Raw genomic sequence first — 21606 nt, 5'->3', positions numbered from 1 at the left:
GGTAGGAGAACAGACCTGGCTGAATGTAATTCAGCAAAGCGGGAAGTCTTCAGTCAGATGAACTTCCTTGTCTGGTTCATTGTGCAGCTTCAGCTCTGGTGCGGGGAACCAGTTTGGGGTTTTTGATTCCTGTACCAATGCAGGATTTTGCAAGCTTCAGGTGCAGATGCAGGCTATGGCTGACATTACACAGGGCAGCTTGACCTGATTAAATGGCTGTCTCCTTACCTAGCTCTGGTGTGTAGCCAGTGCTTGTGTGAGTGGATTCAGCTTGCAGATGGCCCCCTTGCCTTTCCTCCTCCTTCCTTTCCCCTGTTGTTTGTGGGGCTGGTGAGCTGAATCAGCTCTGTAGCTGTTCAGGCAGGTTCTAGAGATGGCATGATAAAAGCAACAGGAGCCCAGGGCTAAAAGTGAGACTGTCCCTTTAGTGGCCTAAACTATAAGAATGACTCGGCAGTCTTCTGAAAATTTATGCTAGCAATTCTGTTTTCTCACCTCTCCTCCCGCTGTAGCACTCACTTACATGAAAAAGAAGTGAGAGCAATGATTCTGAATTAATTGTACAGGCATGCCTGCAAATGCATCTCTTTCTCTGTTGCTGTGTGCCTTTTAATTATTCCCTTATGCTTTTACAAGCATCTCATCTTCCCTTGCTTGCCTGCAGGTTTAGCTGCTTCAGTTTCCTGTGGTTATCTGTCTCTTACATATGTACTCTCTAAATCTTGATGTCATGCAAATTTAATAAACAGTATCTAACTGGGTGTCAAGAGTCACATAAATATGCCTTAGTTCATTGATGAAGAGAATGTTACTCCTTTAAGTCTGCCAACTGTTCTACCATCTTGAGCAATATGGCTTACAGAACGATAATCCAAGAATAGCTCATTTAGCATCCTGTGTTCATTGAGCTTTTCTTGTATGAAGTATTGAGGAGTGTTATTTGTTTCACAAATGTGTTTGGATTCCTTGGCTTAATTTATTATCTATAAAGCATTGCAGAATACTAATCTGAAGTATAAAGAAATCTTAGTGCTTAAAACAAGTAACAGAACCCCTAACTCTGGCACTTTTATCATAGAGGGATTGTTAAGTGCTTTCTATTTCATGTGTAGGTATTTATTAAATAAGTTTGGCACAGGTTATGCTGAATTCTTAATTAGTACATGATGAGTTTGAGAATGGAAATGAGGACTAGCTTCCATTTTAAGGTACAGAGCAGCTGTAAGCCCAGCGTGATGACCTGAGCTAAAATAGTGTATCCTTAGTTTATTTTCTGAGATCTGTTGAAATCATTTACTACTGAAGCCAACTATAGTGTGACTATAGAGGGATAGAAGGGATATGAAGACAGTTTCTTCTAAGAGGGAATACTTTTCCAGTTAGCTTTCCATTATATTAACCTCTTGAGCTTTCCTAAAAAGTCATGTTGATCTTCCTGTATTTCTCTTTACTGTGATATAAGAACAGGAAGTAAAGTTCACGGTAACTTCTGCAGTCATAACTAGTTAACACACCTGTACCTCAGAAGTATCTAGAAAGTTCTTATGTAACTTTATTAGTTTAAATGTGCATCTAATCTTCTACAGGTGGATTTAATCTAGGAGGGACCCCTGTATTAACACACATTCCATACATATACATAGTCATTGCCAGAATCATTATGCATTCCATACATACACAGAGTCAAACTGGTTTGACAGTGCCAGCAGGGGAAGTTAAACTACTCAAATTTTACAAGCATCATTTTTGCACCAGTAAAACTACACTGGCCAGAGTTATGACATTTTTTTAAAAGTAAAAGATCTCTGGGGTGGACAGAATTTTCTCGTGTTGTATCTTCATACCAATGCGGTTTGTTCTAACTCATTTAAAGGGTGTTAAATTAGAATTGAGGTACTTGATAGTGGGGCAGCTATACCAACAGTGCAATGTAATAGAACAAGAGATGTTACTATTTATATCAAATGGAGAGTCCAAACATAAAGATACATTCTTCCTGCTACTGCTTTTAAAGTCCTTAGTCTACACTGGTATAATATTTTGAAATACTATTAGTAGGAACTTCCTACTAGGATAATTAAAGTTGTATAACTTTTGTCCCTGGAGAAGGGTATGAGTTAAATATTGATGTCTTCTGGGTATAACTGTAGTAGTGGAGAGGTTAGTGCTTCTGATTACCAACCCTCAAATCTGCTGGCTGTTCTCGTGGGAATGTTTCCTAACCTATTTCAGTTGAAGTAAGCCAAAAACAATTTAAAAAGTAAGTCTTTCCTAAGTTCTTTTGACTAAAACATTGGGAAAACTCTGGCACATAAAAACTGAGAAAGAAGTGGAGTGGTTGAATTAGTGCAAGCTAATAAAAGTTTTCCGCTGACACAGTGGGTCACGGAGTGCTTATCTAAAGTAGCAATGGAAAACCATTGGCAATGATGCCAGGTTCAACACCAAGAAGTTTGGGCTAACACTGATGATAGCGATGTATTTAAAAACATCTGAGTCATCCTGCCAAGAAGGCTCACTAACTCATTTACTAGGGGCATAAACTAATGATATTTACATAGGATTTACATACAGAGAGAGATTCTGGTTGCATTTCATTTGAGTCTGAAGATTGAAGAGAGATGCAATAAATGCATTGTAAGTAATACAGAGGAAGTCTAATGCCTGTCTTTTGTCAAAATGCCTGCCTTTAAGTGCTTCTTCTAATAAATTGGGCTGGGGGATTGAGGTTTTGAAAAGAAGAGATTGATACATAATTCTGTCTCTGTGAGTTAGTTTCTTTTTCAAAGGTTTTTGAAGGAGCTTCATTTTTTTTATTTAATTATGTGGGAAGTAATACTGTCAAGCACTCGAGAAATAACTTTGAAAACAAACACAGTGATTATACTTGTAAAGCAGGTCTAATCACTACAAGTACAGATGCTAGTATTTGTGTTGCTCTGTACCTAGAGCAACAGAAGAGGAGCCTTACTGTGTTGGGTATCTTAGAAAGTGATTTTTCCCTGGCCCCAGAATTTACCACTAATGAGAAAGTACACAAATGGATCATCACAGACTGAGGGAATACAAGGGTACAAAAGTAAATATATTGGACAGTTGGAGAGGCAGTGATCTAATCATGTTGACAGTCTAAATGTTGTCAGTTTTGACATTGTCAGCCACACTTTTCCTTTAAGAAAAATTGAAGGAAGGTTATGCATTTGTTTTGTAGAGTTTTAGAGATCTTAATGGCAGATCTGCAAAAAGTTGTAGAGGAAGGAAGAGCTTAAGCACTGACCAGTATGATTAGCTAAATGGTCATGGGACAAAGCATTTCTTATCACTTCATTTTTCAGAACCTTCGTGGTGTAAAAATAAAGGCAAGGATCTTAAGTCTGATGTGAAAAAGGGAAGCCAGTAGAATGATTAAGCAATAATCGCTATAAGCAACTATAGACTCACTGATTGAAACATCGAGTGAAGAAAATAACTTTTGCAAGAGTATTCAAAGTGAGATATGAATGAGGTAAAATTTAATTGGGCAGTGTTTGCAAACAACTTAGTGCTTGATATATTGGCAGGAGCTTTGGCTCTCTTCTTTCCCCCTCTTAGAGCAATAATATTATTACAGTTCTTTTCATTGTGGGACATCATAAAGAAGATCCTAAAAGTATGTGCAGGTTTTTTCATGTTGTGTTCTCTGGTCTTTTTTTAGAATTCTAGCTCTTATCCTTTCATTGTTTTAGATAACTTCAGAAAGGAAATATTAATGTGATTAGCAGTCTTTAACTAGCATCTGGATAAAGTTTGGTTTATCTTGATTTGTCTCATTCCCTTTGAAAGGAGAACAAAGCATTCTCAAGAAAGAAACCATCAATTATTTGACTCAATCTACTTCTTTCCTATACTAGCAATAAAAAACATTTCTCCTATGTTGCCTGATGTGCGCTTTGAAGGTGTGTGGCATGGTTTGGACAAGTGTGGGGAAAAAAGAAGCATTTCTCAAATCGGGAAGATTCACATTAGATGAGAACACCTTGAAGATTACTTCCAGTTATTGAAGATCAAAACTCGGACTGTGGCAACAGTTACTTAAATCTTTTTCTTTACTGGGAAATGAACGTTTGTTCTAAAGTGTTTAAGGAGTATTCCCAATTTCAGATAACTGAGTTTATATATTCATCATTTCATGTGGAACAATTCCACTTTTGGGAATGTTGGCTGGAGTAACACGGGAAAAGAAGCTCTTAAAAACATGAAAAATGTGCTAAATTTGTAAGCTTACATAATAGAAAAAAAAACAGCTAAAGCATTTTTCTGCTTAATTCTTTGCAGGGATCTCTAAAGAGTGATTAAGCATACTTGATGTGAAGTCTAACATAGATACCTTAGGTAAGCAAAAGGTGAACTACGAAACTTTTTACATCTATCCCAAAGTTAGCTTAGAATTTGTTGATGGCTGGTTCTCCTTGACCTTTCCTGCCCCCTCGTCTCCAGTGTCAAGATGCACAGCCTAACAGGTAGGTACTGCTCAAAGAGGCAGCCTTGCTGCTTCACACAATTGGAAGTGGTGGTTGTCTTACTCCACAGCGAGCCGCGTCAGGCAGCTGGATGGGCCAAAAACAGAGGGTACAAATTAAACAGTGCAGTTGAACTGAATTATCAGCTCCCCACCACCAACGATGGAAAGGGAGGTTTGCCTCCTCCTTCATCTTCTTTTTCCTCCCTCCCTTGAATTCTAACAACATGTTCTCCCTTTTGTCTGCGGTGGAATGAATCTGACTGTGAAGTAAGTTAGTTCAGTGTGCTTACCTAGCAGATGTTTGGTGCATTTCTGCTAGGTTAGTTTTCTGTCTTTTTAGTGAGTTAAATTGTCCCAGTGTGTGGTCAACACCACCACAGCTTGGTCAGGGTCAGCAGGACCTCCTCCCCAGAGGTGAGCTGTAATTCTGTTCAAACTGCCTTTGAAACTATGCCCTGACTCTACAAATAAAGAGGTTTCTGCCAGTTCAGTTCCTTGAACTGACTCTTCAGGGCATTATGTGTATACCAATGCTGGCGCAAGAAGAGATTGAATAATAAAGCAAAAATGGGGAATGGGATAGGAATGCCTATTTCAGCAGTTGAGCTGTGGCATGATAAGCTGCCTGAAAGTTTATCATTTAAACATTGAAGTTGGTGAGTTTTTTCACCAGTATACATGCTCTTCTGAGCAAAGTTACATGGTTTATTGGAGGTGACTGAAATTAAGGTATTTCTGTAGAGTGCCATTGTTGTAAATACTGGATTTGTCAGTGCCCTTGTGTTTAAGGATCACTAAGTTAAATAAAGCAACAACACACAAAAAAACCTACTACTGAATGTTTATACAACTTGAAATTGCAAGTGTCAAAATACAAAATGTCATGTAATTAATCTGTAAATTCTTCTCAATAATACCCTTCAATTTCACATTATTAAAAAAAAAAGAAAACGTAAGGGAATAATCCTGTAAAATGTATCACTTCTTCATTGTATGTAATTACAAGTCACACTGGTTACAAAGGATGTGTTTGCAATGCATGAAGTTGTGCACCAACATGAGCCATAGCATCACTTATGCCATGTCAGGCAAATGAGGGAGGAACCTGATTTTCATTAGCCTTTACTTTAGGATGTAATTGAGCGTGATATTTGCAAGTGTCAGAGACACTAATCAATTTTTTTTTCTCAAAGTCCATGGAAATTCCATCTCCTCAGGCCAAAATTACGGTTACACTCTAACAGCTCTGATATGTATTCAAGGACATCAGTGCAACTCCTGACAGTTAGCACTCCTAGCTGTCAGCCCACCTGTAATATACAGATGGCCAAGGTGCTGTTGAGCCAGTTGCTGAGCATTACTGTTTACTGCATGGCATTTTAACACAAGCAGTAAAGACAAACTTCAGAATAATGCACCGCGCTCTGGTGATTCAGCAACCAGTTCAGAAGTAGCTCATCCACATGTATGCTTTGAGTGAGAGGGTGAGATGGAGGATTAATTCAGTAGGGTGTTCCAGGCTATGCTGCCTCTGCTTATGAGTGCTGTTAAAGTCTGACCAGCGTTTCAGACTGGTCGCCTGCTTCTGAGAATTTGAATCAGAGCTTTACTCACTAGCAAGAGCTGTAGTGGGACTGACTGCTAAAGGAGTATTAATTTGCCAGTTGTTTTTGTGTACACAAAGGAATTTTACCTGCTGAAGTGAAGCCAGCATAAGATCATATCCTCATAATCAGTATAACTTCATAGATCAGGCCTGATGTACATTGGTCTTAAGAAGTCACTGTGTTAAAAAAAAGAAAAAATCCCCAGAGGGATATATTGGCATTTACCCATTTTAAACAGTCTTAGTTTAGTTTTGTTTACAGGCTTGTTTCACCACAGCAGTTTAAAGATGCAATGTTGCAACAGTGTAAATGCACCAGTACATTTTACGCCTGTAATAAGACTGTTTCTAACATAACTCTGAGCTTTTACATTTAACAATTTGCAAGTCAAAGCAATTAAAGTTTCACAGCTTCTCCATAAATGGCTTTATCAGCATTTATAACTCAAGAACTTTACACCTCTGCAGTATATCTTCAAAAACATGTAATCACAAGCTCAATACCCTCAAAAACTGAATTCGTAATGAAATAAATAAATAATACTTTACCAGAAGGATGGTGCTTCATGCCAAAATACTCAACTATATGTATATATTTATTATTATTTAGTGATGGCTTTCAACGACAAAACTTCAACACAAAAATGTGAAGAGCTAATACCCCCTTCCTTTTGTTCAAGTGATAGGTTTTCTAAAAAGAATCCAGTAGGATGATTCACATCACATGAAAAGAGGCTTCAAATTGCCAAGTTCTAATGCATGCATGAAAATGCAGAAAAACTGAGTACGTTCTTCGAATGCATCAATTATGTTTGTGCTGGTTTTGGCTGGGATAGAGTTAATTTTCTTCACAGTAGCTAGTATGCAGCTATGTTTTGGATTTGTGCTGGAAACAGTGTTGATAACACAGGGATGTTTTTGTTATTGCTGAGCAGTGCTCACACAGAGTCAAGGCCTTTTCTGCTTCTCACCCCACCCCGCCAACGAGTAGGCTGGGGGTGCACAAGAAGTTGGGAGGGGACACAGCTGGGACAGCTGACCTCAACTGACCAGAGGGATATTCCATACCATATGGTGTCATGCTCAGCATATAAAGCTGGGGGAAGAAGAAGGAAGGGAGGGGATGTTTGGGGTGATGGCGTTTGTCTTCCCAAGTAACCTTTATGCGTGATGGAGCCCTGCTTTCCTGGAGATGGCTGAACACCTGCCTGCCATGGGAAGGAGTGAATGAATTCCTTGTTTTGCTTTGCTTGCGTGCGCGGCTTTTGCTTTACCTATTAAACTGTCTTTATCTCAACCCACGAGTTTTCTCACTTTTGCCCTTTTGATTCTCTCCCCCACCACGACACCCCCATCCCACCATGGGGGGAGTGAGTGAGCGACTGTGTGGTGCTTAGTTGCCAGCTGGGGTTAAACAACAACACTGTTGTAAACACTAATTAAAAAAACTGCTTTCGTAGCTCTTTCATAATGCAGCAGTTGTCAGTTGGTACTGATATATATTATATCTAGGAAAGAACCTAGTTATGTTAGTCAAAGATTTTTTTTATAATTGTAAAGGTATACTAACAAATTCTCTCTTCAATTATCCCACTTAAGTCCCAGAAATTGAATTTTTTATATATATATACTTACATACGCACACACTTTATGCTATCACAATACTTTCATTGTAATATTTTTCTAGGCAATGGATTTCTGCATATAGGTTATAATAACTGCATGTCAGACGTGGTTTGCTTAATATTTTTGTTGATTACCAACATGGTTTTCAGGGCTGTCTTCTAAGTTATCAAGAGGTAGTATATACTGTATCTCTATCAGCTTCTCTCCAGAAATTTTCTGTTGCTACTAGTGATACAGTTGTAGCAAGGAGAACACTGACAGTGTTAATGTTTTTATTTAAGTAGTAGTCTGAGCTAAGGAAACAACATGTTAATAGTCCGTACAAACTATTAAAAATGTTCTGTCAATTTTACATAGCAACTCTTTATTGTGGTCTGACCATAGTAGTTACAGATTCTCACTCAAGTGAGTATATCCTTTTTTCCATTGTATGCGTGCCTCACGTGCTTATGCTCAGATGATTTGTCTAGCTTTGACAGCTGATTCTGCATCCATGAATTTCCTTGTGCTTATTCCAGGCAGCTTGAAGAGGTAGAACAGCCTCAACCAATTCTCCAGATTCCTCTTCATCACAAGAGTTCAATCTTGTTTGCATGCTTGAAGTAGTCTGTTCACACAAGTCTAGTTCAAATGGGAAGCAGATGGCTCTTTTAGATAAAGCTTCAAAAATTCACTTCTAATGGTTTATGCCTCTCTCAGAGTTCATTTCCCTATGGCTGGGGCATCATAGTTGAATACATGTGTATTCCTTCACTGCTTTATGGCAGGGTAAAACATGTTAGTTTAAATCGCTTTCAGTTTTCAAGCTAGCTTGTTTTACTAATACATCTTAGCTGTGAGGGCAGTCGCATCTGGTTTAGGAGAACTAACTAGCAGGTGCAAAATAATTCCTTAAAGCACACACCTCTTGATTCTGAAGGTTGGTCTTTTTGTTTCCTACTGAGACAACACTGCAGAAGCGTGCCTCTGAGCTGCAGGATGATCTAACTAGCAGCACAGAATGATTGGATGAGCAACTGAAAAGCTTTTGTTTTGGTTTGAGGTTTCTGTGTCTCAACAGGATTGGGATGTATGGGATTCATACTTCAAGCTCATAGCTGGTGAATTCATGACTATGATCAAGAATTTATGCAGTTTCAAGATGGGTTACCCTCTTATTTTTTCAATTTTTATTGTTAACTACTTGTAGGTAAAAGAATAATTTATTTTTTTCTAAGATGCACTGTCAGGTGTATAGTGAAGCATTAATGTTAAAACCAGCATTCTTTAAAGCTGTCCTTATGTGGTGGTTGAGACCCTCAGTGATGGACACATAAGTGTTTGTTACGCTTTTGTGAGGGATTTTTTTTTTTCTGAGAGCTGTGCCATTTACAACTCATTCTTTAAAAATTATAGTTGTTGAGAAAAACCTTCTTGAAGGTGCTTTGAACGGAGAGGTGACATTCTTCAAGTTCAGAAATAGCTGGGTTTGAAAACTCTTGTAAACACAGATTTCTCTTTTTTGGTTCTGAGAATCACATGTCAAAGCAAATCTTTTTGACCAGTAAAATTCTTCTGATTGCAGAAGGATAGGAGCATCACTTGTTTAGGGAATATTAATCTAGTCAGGCTTTCAGAGTCCATTGTAATTACATTAGGTTTTTATTTACAATCATCGCCTATAAAGCAGTTTGATTCTAAACAGTTTGTCAAAAGATTTGCTTATCGCTGCCCTTTGGGTTTTCTTTAATTTTGTTTATTTGGGGGGCATTTAGACTGTATTGCTACAATTGAGTACATCTTGGAGGCTGTGACTGAGTAACACTCCATTCTGTTCCAAATTCCTTCCTACTTTTTTCTCATTTCTAATTTAGGATTTCTGCAAAAATAATACATCATCAAGACAGGGAATCTCTTTTAGAGAACCTCTTCCACTGCTCTTAAGGTTAAAGCAGAGTATACTTACATTGCTCCTAACAGCAAGAATAAAGGATGCCTATGGCCAATTCTGAATTTGAGAGAGCTGGGTATTTTTAATATTTTATTAGCGCTGTTTGATAACACTGAATTAATAATGTAAAAATACCTGCCTTCTCTCATAGCTATTCATCTTGCTCGCAAGAGAGAGATCTTGTTACAGACAGTTGTTAGCACCAATACAGAATTCTGCCATAACCAGTACAAATTCTCCCCGTGCTCTTCGTGAGGGTTTGGCAGTATGGCAAAGAACGCAAAGTCCAACATCTCAAAGATGAGACACCATTTAGTTCTGTGTTGGGATTTGAAAAGGTCAATATCTGTTAACTGGAGGGTTAACTACTAAGAGGTTGAAAAGTCTGTGCTGAAGAGTATTTCTACCAGAGAATACAAAGTTTAGCTACAAATAAGCTCATGTGTGTGAAACTTTTGTAACTACGCTGCTTTCTTCGCATTGTTTTTAAAAGTAGCTTTGACTATTAAGGTTCTCGCAATTAGAAAATAATACCCTTCCTAGAAATAGGGGGTGAGGCAAGAAGATAGATCCCTGTCAACCTCCTAATTGTACAGTACTTTAGGTTATGGACCAGAAGTCTCTGCTAGGCCACTTCACCATCATAAGTGTTGCCTGTTTTGTCCTGTGGCTGTATGTTGCTTTTTTTCATCCTCTGTTTCTCGTTTCTTCACCAGGTTAATCTGTAAGATCCAAAAATAAGCGTGTCTAAGCTCCAAGGCTCGTCTCACAACAATTTATAGAGCTGTGGGAAAGTATGGGAGACTTCAGATGGCTTAAGATGATGTAAATTTCTGCTGCTGTGAAAAGGTGTGATCTACAGATCCCCTCCATCACTGGTACAGCAGTAGCATTTGCATGCTAATATAGCAAGTGCAAGTCATTCTTTGGACTGAGAACTAATACGGACAAAAATAAAACTTTGCTGCTGGCTGTGAAGTCACAGATGTACCAGTGCTGGCAGCAGGGAAAGAGATTGGAGATTCAGGCCAAGAGACAGATTAGGGCTAGCCCTTTTGGTGACAAAATTGTTTTGAATAAGGTAGTAATGACTCTGCAGCATTAAAAAGAAAAGACCTTTCTTACTTGTTGAGACTGTGGACAAAGTACTCGTGGAGGCTTGGAGAAATCAGATCTCTCCATCTTTCATTTACTGAGTTTGTGGCAAAAATATTAACGTGCTGATATGTTAATTTAAAGTAATTGTATGCCAGAGAACATTAAAAAGAATCTTTAATTATAATTTTGCAGTGCCACACATATGATATTCTTCATGTCTGAGTCAATTTCTGTAAAAGTTATTTTCCAGATTTTGCCTCCTGTGCAAGTTCAGTATTGGACTGCAAGCTTTTACTAGATGAACAGTAAATTAAGCTTTTCTTTTCACTGTACTGTATTGTTCATTTCCATGTGCTGCTGAGTTGGTGCAACACAGCTATAGCAGTAATAATTAGTATTCAGTATTCTTGTTGGAACATGCTAATTCTGCAGGCCGAAACACTAGGAGTTTTAGAAAAGCATAAAATAAAGTTAAAGTAGCTGTAGGCTCTGCTGGTAAATATGACTAAAATTGAGAAGGTCATAATGATACTTCATTATGGGAAGGATTATAGACCTGGCTTTTCTCATGGGAAAATGATACTGATGTAGTCTATTTTCTTTCGGGAAAATAATGTAGAAAGTGCTAGAGACAGTGATTGCAGAATGGAAGATGTTATTGCTGTCTCAAAAGGCTGACATAGGTGAACATGTATTCTCCATAAAATCGCTTTAAACTGCTCAAAATAAGCTTTCTTGTGCATAGCTCTTTAAACTAGACACTCAGTGAAGTAAAACTTTATAATTAGATAATCGTTTATTGTGTCCTTGAAAATATCTGCACAGTAGACCTATATGGAGGCAGTCAAAAGATTTTGCAAATCAAACTGCTTTCAAAATATTGGGGATTTTTTTGTAATTGCAAGCACCTCTTGTTGTTTCTGTAGCTAAGAAAACAGTGCATTTTTGAGTTGTAGAATATTCCAGGTGGGAAGGGACATCAGGAGGTCTCTAGTCCAAAACCCCACTCAAAGCAGGATCAGCTCTGAGATCAGAGTAGAATTTCAGCATTTTACTTAGTTTACTCTTAATTTTTTGCAAAATATCATATGCACAATATTTCTGGTATGTCAAATTGTCACGAAGCAGTAAGATCTTCCTCTGAAATAACTCTTTGCAAAAAGTACATCTTTCTCACCCAAAAGCGTGTCTTACTAAATAGTTCTCTTAATTTGCTTTTAAGATGTTAAGCTTTTCTTTTTAGCTTTTTTTTTTTTTTTTTTTGTAATGACATAGTACTAATTTCTGGCACTGTGTGTGTAAACAATGCAATATATTGTTGCTAGTAAGTATTTTATTTAAAAGAAGAAAACATCTGATAGAATATTTTGGCTGACTTGAAAGTGCTCTTTGAGTAGAGGTTGTGCTGCAGCTCACCGCATGCAGAAGTGGGTTAATAGAGTGCCCCTGCAAGGGTGCTGACGTTTATTAGATCTAAGGAGGTAATGCTTTTCAACATAAGCTTCAGTCTCATACGTTTTATGTGTATGCCTGTCATCTTTTGTCCTAATTTAACTAACAATGCAGCATGCTGGTGGGTGATTAAGAATGGTCTACAGTGCCCAAGTATTTCTGTAGCCTTCCCTTCCACACATCGATCAGGGTTTAGTACACCACTATGCACAACTTCCAAGGCCTGCAGTTCTTGCCCTGGTCAAAAGAGATCGCTCTTTCCAATTATAAGAGCAGAATGAGCTTCGAAGTGAGTTACATTTTTATTTGCATAGTTGATTGGGAAAGTTTAGAGATCACTGGGGTAGGAGATAGTTCCTAGAAGTTCCAGCAAAGTTAAGGAGTGAAAACCAACTAGCTATATATACAGCTTTTCTACATATGTAACTACTTCCATTAGCATTCTAACTTTTTGTATGGTTACACAGCACCATTCCTGTTTGTGAAATAAATAAATAAATAAATCTTGTCTACTGTATAAAAAATCCTTTATACTGACAGCATTTATTCTTATGTTCATACAGGAAAATGTGTGTTGGTATTAAACATCTTTATAACTTTGCCTGCAATGAGAAGGCTGTATAACCCAAGTACCTTGTATAGTTGAAACAAAGCAAATTTAGTATATAGACAAATCCTTTGGTGTGAGAGTACTGTCTTGGTTCATAGAAGAAGTAGATATGACAGTGTTTTTAATACAGCTTTTGTCAGGAAAATTGTTTATGGTGCTTCATAATTTGTGTATGTTCCTTTTAAGTACTGCCTAGTGAATATTTGTAAATTGATACCCAAACAAACAAGGCATACGTCTGAATACTTCATACTGCATTAATGTAGTAGTGTCTGTTAAATCCTACGAAATTCTTCTTATGAAGATTTGGACTTCTTACACTGTAACTACCATACTGATGGCAAAACAGCATCTTTTTTTAAACATCTGTATTTTCTGCCTTCCAAGTAGTGCCTCCTATTAATTACAAAATTGACCTTCAAACACTCCTCTTAATACTAAAAAAATCAGTATGAGTTCAGAAGAAGTTAGATTCCCCCCCCCCCCTTGGTTTGCATTAACAAAATTGGCTCTGTTCTAGTTTTTAAGATGTTAATTATGTCCCTGCTGATGTCATGGTCAGTAATACACTTCTGTTCTCACAGCGAGTTTATTATATTGTTGCTCTTTGGGAAAGCAGGGGGCGGAAATAGGCAGTCTCTCTGTGAGTTATTTGAGTAAAAAGATAGAGATGTTTACAAATAGAAAATAAATTATTACTTTTATAGTATAATCAAACTTTAAATTCTGCAGGGATGTCACCTTCAGACAACTATGAACATACTTTACTTATGTGAACTATATTTTCCCCAAGATATTTTTACTATTGAGGCTATAGATGTTAAGCATCTTCTTTCCTTTCTTTGACAGGAAATTCTGGTGATTAAAGATCATGGCAACCATAGAGGAACTGGCCCATCAAATTATTGAACAACAAATGGGAGAGGTACATTAATTTTGAGTCCTATTTAAGAGACATTGAATAATAAAATGCACAGATGTAAAAACCAAAATCACAAGAGAAAATAATTTTTAGTACACCCAAAGCTTCCGGAGACTCTCCCATGGAAGACTAGAAGAACTTACTGTATCCATTTTAAGGTTATGCTGCAAAGTCTTTTTTGCCAAAGTTTGCCCCACAGAAATGAAGCTAAGGAAAATCTAGCAGTGTTTCCAGTAAGGGACTAGCTGTTCAGCTCTGCTTTTTGGGCCTGTAGTGGTCTTCAGAGAGCCCTCTGGTTGTAGAATTGCTTTGCTCACTTTCAGTTACAAAATTTACAATCAAGAGAGTTGTCAGTACGTAGCTTTTACTTTCCAATTAAGCAATTGCTTCAGTTGTCATTTTTGTTTTCATGAGTAAAGGTTTGCCATGCTCTTCGCTGTAAAGTATTTGTTGGTGTTTGGTATAAGGCAAAAGGAAGACTGAACTCCTGTTTCTGCTAACTTCTGGTTTTCATTTTCTGTAACCTGTGTGCAGAATCTGTGTACTGCAGCCAGAGAACTTCCGGAGATGCACAGATAGTTTGGGAGTGTGGATAAGAGTATACATACTTATCTAGAAGGTTTTATCATAGTATAGTCTATTTAAAATTAGCAGTGCTTTAAATTAGACAGAAGCATCTTATTTATCTTAAATAAATGGTATTTTTTAGCTTGAAATATCCACTCTTGGTTCTTGTCTAGACATAGGCTTACTTTTCAAGTAACTAGTTCCTCTCAGTCTTGATTTCAAATAGAAGGGTTGGGGGGGTGGGATGGTTAATTCTATTCTGTATAAATTCTTATAGCTTTTCTTGTTGTAGCATCTGAGTGTTGCTAAGGCTGTCTCAAAGTACAGAAGTGATTTATGTGATGTATGGTGTTTTCTTTCTCTCACTTGTCCTCTTTATAGGTGAGAATGGGGTGTCTAGTGTAGTTTTGTTCTGGTAATGTAATTCTTTGTGGAGGTCTAAATAGGGCTGTATTTCCTGTTTGGGTTGGGGTTTGGGGGGGGGGTGTTTTTTTGAACGTACAGGCTAGTCAAAGCTAGCTGAAGTGTACCTTCCACTCGGAAAAGAGGGTGGATGATGCGATGATGGTTTTTAGCCTCTGTGAGTGTTGTTTCTCAATTTCGTAATGTGATTCCATGAGACACTGAGCTGACAGTATCTCAGTGCCATGGGAGAGGGAAGGTCCTTTTCCTGTTTCTTACCTTGTTTAATTTCCACACTAGCAGCAAGCTAACCCAGCCAAAACAAGTGGAAGGTTTTCTGCTGGGTTAGTGCATTGAGTAGGGTCTGAGAAGGCTCTAATGAGTACCAGAGCCAGCATAAAGGAGATGGCTGGTAGCCAAAGGAAGGCAGGGGAGAAGACAGAGGGAGTGAGGTGTGACACTGCAGAGAGCTGTTGGCTGTTTCTGTTCATGGTGAAACTGCAGCCTTACAGTTTTCACGGATATCATTCTGTCAGCAGTGTAGGTTAGGATTTGTCCTTTAGAAGGGTTTTACTGTGCCTGAGACTGTCACATCTTATTTGGCAGCAGTGCAGCTTAAGCATTCCCCAGTCCTCACTTAGCCACTTACTCTCACGCTATGCTACTTGCTCATGTAAGCTCTCTGTGTCATTGTGTGGTGGACAAAACTGGGAAAAAAAATGACGGGATAGTGGAGGAAGGTTTTCTCCCTCCCAGCTGGGGTCAGTTCCCTTATCTGGTACAAGGTGCAGCCCAACCTGGCACATGGTTAGAAGAACTGAAAAGCATCACCCAGGGCGGTGCAAGGTGGGACTCCGTAAGCCAAAATTACTGCCAAAGGTGCATGCCATGCATGAGTGCACTGCCTGAAAGGTAGAGTCAGCAAGGAGAGTGGTCTTACAGGGGCCTTCATGTAATATCTTACATTCCTACCTACCTGTGACCTACCAGCTGTAATTGCTTGGTGGTGTTCCTATTCGATGTAAGCATTGAAAACCATAGTTTAAGGTCTAGGGAACTTCAGCAGTATTTTTGCTAGCATTTGTAATTCTCTTCAATGTTGAAATAGCTTTAATTGAAGTTACAAGAAAAATTTACATGAGTAGAACATGAAAGGAAAAAGACAGGTGTTCCCATTCTGAGGAGAATGGGAAGTGCTTCTCTGTCTCACTGAAATAATGGTCAGAAGTGTTCTGTGACATAGGTTTTGATTTCTTTATAATATTAATTCTTGTTCATGAAGCATTTTAAAACACAAAATTATCACAAACAATTTTATAATGATGTTCACAAGCATGTGTTTTTGTTAATCTAGGGCTTTTTTGCATAAAAGCAAAACTTACTTAAAAAAAAAGAATTTATAGCCTTGCCTATATGGAGCATTGCACCACGTTTATCTTTTCTCAAATTCTGCTAACTGCTAATCATCTTTTGCTGAGTGTGAGATAATTCATATTTCTACATCAAGATCCCATTCCTTGATTCAGGTAGGGAAGTTGTCTGTCAAGAGCCCGCAGCAATCTTCTTTCTTTAATCTGTGGTTGGGTACACTAAGTATATGGTGGTTTGTTTCCACAGTCCTGCCAGGTAACAGTAACAGAGGAAAGCTATGTATTTGTCGAAACAGAGACTGTCACACACATACAAAATATAATTTTTAACAAGTACTGTGGTTATTCTTATCAGTATTTTTTTTAACTGCAATAAAAAAACTGTATTCTGTATAGAAGTAAAACTGTCAAGCTGACATTTTGTGGGGTTGAAGAGCAATTTTACCTTACACAACATGTAGATCATGACATTTTAAGGGAGGAAGCATAAAACAGTCCTGGAATATGTAGCTTATTTTGCAAAGCAGAGATAAATTCACATAAAACTCCATTTGCCTATAAATCACCACACGTACATGTCATTTGAAAGGCTGATGCAGAACTTCAGTGCTTGAAAGTATCTCTTTCAAACTCTAAATGTTGCTGTATAATGAACTCTGCTTTGTCCTTTACTTAAGCAAAGAAGTGGATGAATTGTTTGAGTATGGAAAGTATTCATGCTCATCAAAAATCAGGTCTTTTTAGAAAGCAGTGTTCGAAAATGGCTTGGGCAGTAGTTTGACAGGCATTTCTTTTGCTGCTGCTGGCAGCTTAAGTGATCCCCCCAGCAGCTTAATCCCACTCTCATTTGCTCAGATGCATCTGCTTCTGAGCATTGTGGAGATCTGGATTGAAGGTTTGATCTGTGCTAAGAATAGCCTTTGTTTGTCTGTTTGCTGGGCTGCTTTTTAACCTGCATCAGTGTCCTATTCCAGGTCACTGAATGACTAACCAACCAGTTTCACCTACCAAGCTGAAGGGATTAGGAGCAAGTAGGTTATAAGAGCTGAGACTGGTATCAAAAGTAATGCCTTTTCGGGTAAAATTTCAAAATCAGCTTAGGCTGATGGGAGCTTGTATTTCTGCGGTAAGGGGAAGACTTACCCACCGCTCCTTCCCCTTCTCATAACTCACCTCCAGCTGCATGTTCTTGCCTGCTTTCTTCTGCTGGTACTAGCATTTACATGGTGGTGTGGTTGCAAAATCAGGAAGCTCATCCAGGAGGAACGAAAAAGCTTTCAACCTGTTATGAAACTATACCTTTACTGCGATGTAGATATATATTCTCTACATTAATTCTTGGGGGGGGACAGGATGGGACGACAGTTGAAGAGGAGCATTTTTATAATCGTGTAAATACTGGGAATTATTATTAATACAGAATCGCAGGATGTTACAGAGTTTTTGAACTGCAAAACATTTGGGAAGTTACTTGGGAATTTAAGACAAAAATTTCAATTTGAAGGTATCTGTAAACTCTGTGAAGACAAAATTCCTTTGCACTACAAAAAGTCTGGCCTTTCTGATCAAGCCTCTGCAAACAACAGCTGTACTTCTTAATTTTTATTGAGAAATAATGTAATGAATAATACCTTCCCCCATATAACTTTAGCTATAGCATGTGAAGAATTTTTAAAATACTGATAATCGTTAAAGCACTTCCACAAATTGTGTCTGAGAGCATTCACACAGAGATTTAAATTTGTTTTAAGATACACTGCTTGCCAACTTCATGCATTTCATTAATTTTCTCTAACTTTCTTGATAGTTCCCCAGTATAAATTCTGTTGTTCTGGTTTTGCTGCTTTAACAGAAAAACAGAACAGAAAAGGCCAATTGCTGTGTTTCCACACCAAAAATTCTTTTGTCACTTTAAGTAAGCCATTAAGGTAAAAATATTTTCGTGTAAATGTAGCACAACTATGATGAAAGGTGTTGTGTCTCATGAACATCAACAGTAATAAATGTTCAGTCTGATTGACTTACAGGGACTTGTCAACAATGAATTGTTTTACTTAACATGTTTCTAAATTTCAAATTGGAAGGTATTTCAAAATGGGTTTAAAACAGTGAAACAGAATTTTCTAACTAGCAAAATTAAGCTATTAAATTAGATTGCAAGCATTTGCATTCCTTATACAGTAAGAATGTCAGACTTCCCATAGCCTTGTGCAGAGAAATCAGAAGTTGGTGAAACCTTAAGGTTTCATCCGTTAAGGTAGTGTATCCATCCTTAAGGTAGTATATCCATTGTCAATCCATTACGTTTGTTTCTTCTTTCTAGATTACCCATTCCCAGGGAGCTGTTACACAAACACTAATGGATGGGTCAGCACAACGAATACAGATTGTCCCTGCAGATTCAGGCCTCTCTCTACCACAACGTATACAGGTATGCTTCATCTGATATATTTTAAAAGCAGAGATGAACTATTTATTCCTGCCAGTTTTCACATATGGTTCTTTTTCATTTGCATCATATTATGTGCTTGAATGTAAATATTCAGCTCTGGGTGGCAGAGACCATTTCTATATAAACAGGAATAAAACATCATTCCAATGCTTCCCCTTTTTTTTTCTTTTTTTTCTCCTAAGAATTTTAAGATTACAAAAAATTATAACCACTGAGCAGAAAAAGACTTTTCCCAATACTGTAATGATACTGCTCTTTAAAAGCTGAATAATTTTTAAATTTGGTAAATCAACTGAGTTGTTGGAACATTTCTACATTTTGGAGCAGGGAGGGAGGGAAATACTGCATTGTATTATTGGTACAAGTCATGAAAAAGTGCAAGGCAACCTAATGTCTGAGAATAATACTGGTTTTTGGTTGTCCCAACCAATGTTATATGTCCTGGTATGCTAATTCATAGCCTGGCCACGTAATAATCTCCAATTCAAGTGAGGGTATGAAGTTTTTGGCAATGTAGGTAGTTAAATCAACATAGATATGTATATATGGAGATTAGGAGGATTTGGGGAGTGGAATTTTATATTTTATCCCTTAAAAGTCAGTGCAAGTCCTTGCAAACGTTTTATTTTTAAATTTCATCCTAGAGAAAAACATCAACTGCAGAATGAATTTTAAAAATATTCTGAGATATATGTTGTTGCATACAAAAGCACTCATTTAAGCGAGCCAGCTGCTAGTATAATCTTGACTGCTTTTTCTTTTGCTGGCTTCACTCTTCAATGTTTTCCACTGTTGTTTTTCTGTTTCGGTGCATTGCATTCAAGCTTTCAACCTTCCAAGACTCTTCACAACCGCCCCCCATACATGGTCTTTTGTTTTATCACCCCCTACCTGTGCTCTAGTCATAGTACCAGTCTTATCTATCCAGTAGATCTTTATTCTTTCAGCTACCTACACTCCTGTTCTACACTTTGTGTACCACTGTACCTTTTATTAACTAATTCATGTTAATCAATTAACCACCATCTCTTTATCCTCTGTTTTCATCGTCAATACCTGTATGCTATAATGTCCCTGTAGTGTGAAGCCATTTAATGTAATTTCAGCATCAGGGTCTGAATGTGGGATGATGACATATAAACCCATGAGCCTTTATTGTTGAACAGCAGGACAGTTCTGTTAGTTCAGAGCCAGTGGCAGATTTCTAACCCTTCTGTGTCAGCTTTTTTGTTGGGGGGAGAACTACTTTTGGTTAGGCACTGTAATTACCTCAAGTATGATGAACGTAGAAGAATTGTCTTTCTAGGGACAGGGACCTTTATATAGTTTTTCATTGCCTCATGTAGCTGGAAGATCGCTTGTTTCTAAACCAGCTACTTTGTCCCTTGTCTTTTTTCACCACGCTCATTGATTCTTGCTTCAAAATGGATGGTAAAGTGCTTTGGGGCAGTGGTTGTCTCTTGGTATGTGTGGAACAACACGCAGTCGAATGGCATCCTTCCTGCAACAGGCATCTACAAACATGTCACCAATATCAATAATAATAAATTAGATATGAGATAGAACTTAGTAATGAAAACTTCCCTCAAAGCAGAATTTATGTGAAGAGTAAAGTAGTTTGTAGGAACAAATACATCTCAGTGAAATGTTCAAAATGTTAAATTGATTCATTTCGAGTTTATATTGTCAATCAATATTTTTTCCTGTATTTTATTATATGCATTTATTATTGTGCATTTATTGCACATAAATAATTATGTGAGATCTTGAAACACAAAATCCTCAGTAAAATGTTCTTCAAAACACGTTTCATTAGTCACCCTTTTTTAAGGAATGCTAACATTTCTCTAGGATAAAAGTTGAATGTCACATTTATTGTTAAACAAACATTTCTGTTCAAAACTGGCTCTGTTATAAACAGGTGGATTAGTCCTCTGTGTTTAGACACTTTTTTTTTATTTTTTCCTAAAATAGCAACACAGAATTATTGAGGTATTTTATTTATTGAAATGATGTTCAAATGAAAGTCAAAATTTGTTAATGGACAAGGCTTAAAAGCAATAAAGGAAAATACTATCCTCCATTATCATCAGGGTGCTTAAACGATATACATAGGGCAAGTGTATTTTTTAAGCAGACAATCCTGAATTAATATATTCCTGTTTTATAACATTATCCCTTTAGCGATATTGAGTTTCAGATTATTAAGAAACATAATGTGTTGTCACTGAGCCCTGATGGATTCCCTTGAGAAGATAAGTGGTTTTCTTTTTCCCTGTGATTATTTTTTTCTCTTATCTCAACATGTAGGTACTGCAAGTTGTTATACTTTGGTCAACTGCTCCACTTTTCAGAGTCCCATTGCAATTTAGGTGGAGTTTTTGCAGGTGTATGGCCGTAAGAGGTCAGGTGCAGGCAGACTGTGCTTAATTGTTTAAACTGCTTTCTCTTGTGCCTCTGTCAGTTGTCAAATGCTTGACAGCTGCAGAAACCATTTGTGCAGATTGAATAGCTTTGTATGGATATTAACGTAACACTATACCTACTATATCACGTAGTGAAAACCACATGGGCATCCACCTAGAATTGCAGGAAGCCATTTGAAGAACTGGGACACTATTTGTTAAATAGGAGGTGAAGTGAATTGTGTGAAGTAGCAATGGTTCTTCTGCCTACTGTCCTGCCATATTTATCTACAAATACCTACCTTTTTTAAATTGCGGAGCTGGACTACAACAGGAAAAAAGATAATTTAGCATATATATCCAAAAAATAATTTCAACTTTAGTTCAAATTTGTATCTTCACTGTTTGGGACATGCTGGTTTTTGAGTTAGTTTTATACTCTACTTTGTATAAACCTAACTAGATCAAGTATATGCCTTTTTTGATGTATACATAGTTGCACTTTTAAGTTTTGATAGGGAGACAGATTTTAGATAAGAGTGTCTTTCAAAGAGCAGGTCTGGAAATTAAAGAAACAGCACAATATTCTGTGTTTGGCTTTTGTATGTGTATGCACCCTGTGGAGGATAACATGCATTGGATTTCTCCTAATCCCAGTAAAGTAG

General features: G+C 37.5%; 1 protein-coding gene across 5 annotated transcripts in view; it reads left to right on the top strand.

Annotated features, from left to right (window-relative positions):
• The window catches only part of NR2C1 (nuclear receptor subfamily 2 group C member 1), a 58001-nt gene that overhangs the window by 4573 nt on the left and 31822 nt on the right, over window positions 1–21606 (top strand). For 3 of the 5 annotated variants that reach the window (XM_076334681.1, XM_076334648.1, XM_076334656.1), the window contains exons 2-3: window positions 13673–13748; window positions 18408–18515. In XM_076334681.1, the coding sequence (XP_076190796.1) occupies window positions 13695–13748; window positions 18408–18515 (162 nt within the window). In that variant the 5' untranslated portion in view covers window positions 13673–13694. Of the gene's footprint in view, window positions 1–4297; window positions 4372–13672; window positions 13749–18407; window positions 18516–21606 lie in introns of those variants that run through there. The other 2 variants (XM_076334665.1, XM_076334674.1) reach the window with 2 other exon arrangements.

This window comes from Aptenodytes patagonicus, chromosome 1 (genome assembly GCF_965638725.1).
Source record: "Aptenodytes patagonicus chromosome 1, bAptPat1.pri.cur, whole genome shotgun sequence".
Taxonomy (NCBI): domain Eukaryota; kingdom Metazoa; phylum Chordata; class Aves; order Sphenisciformes; family Spheniscidae; genus Aptenodytes; species Aptenodytes patagonicus.
The sequence above is the reverse complement of the archived record's forward strand: the minus strand, read 5'-3'. Positions and strand labels throughout refer to the sequence as shown.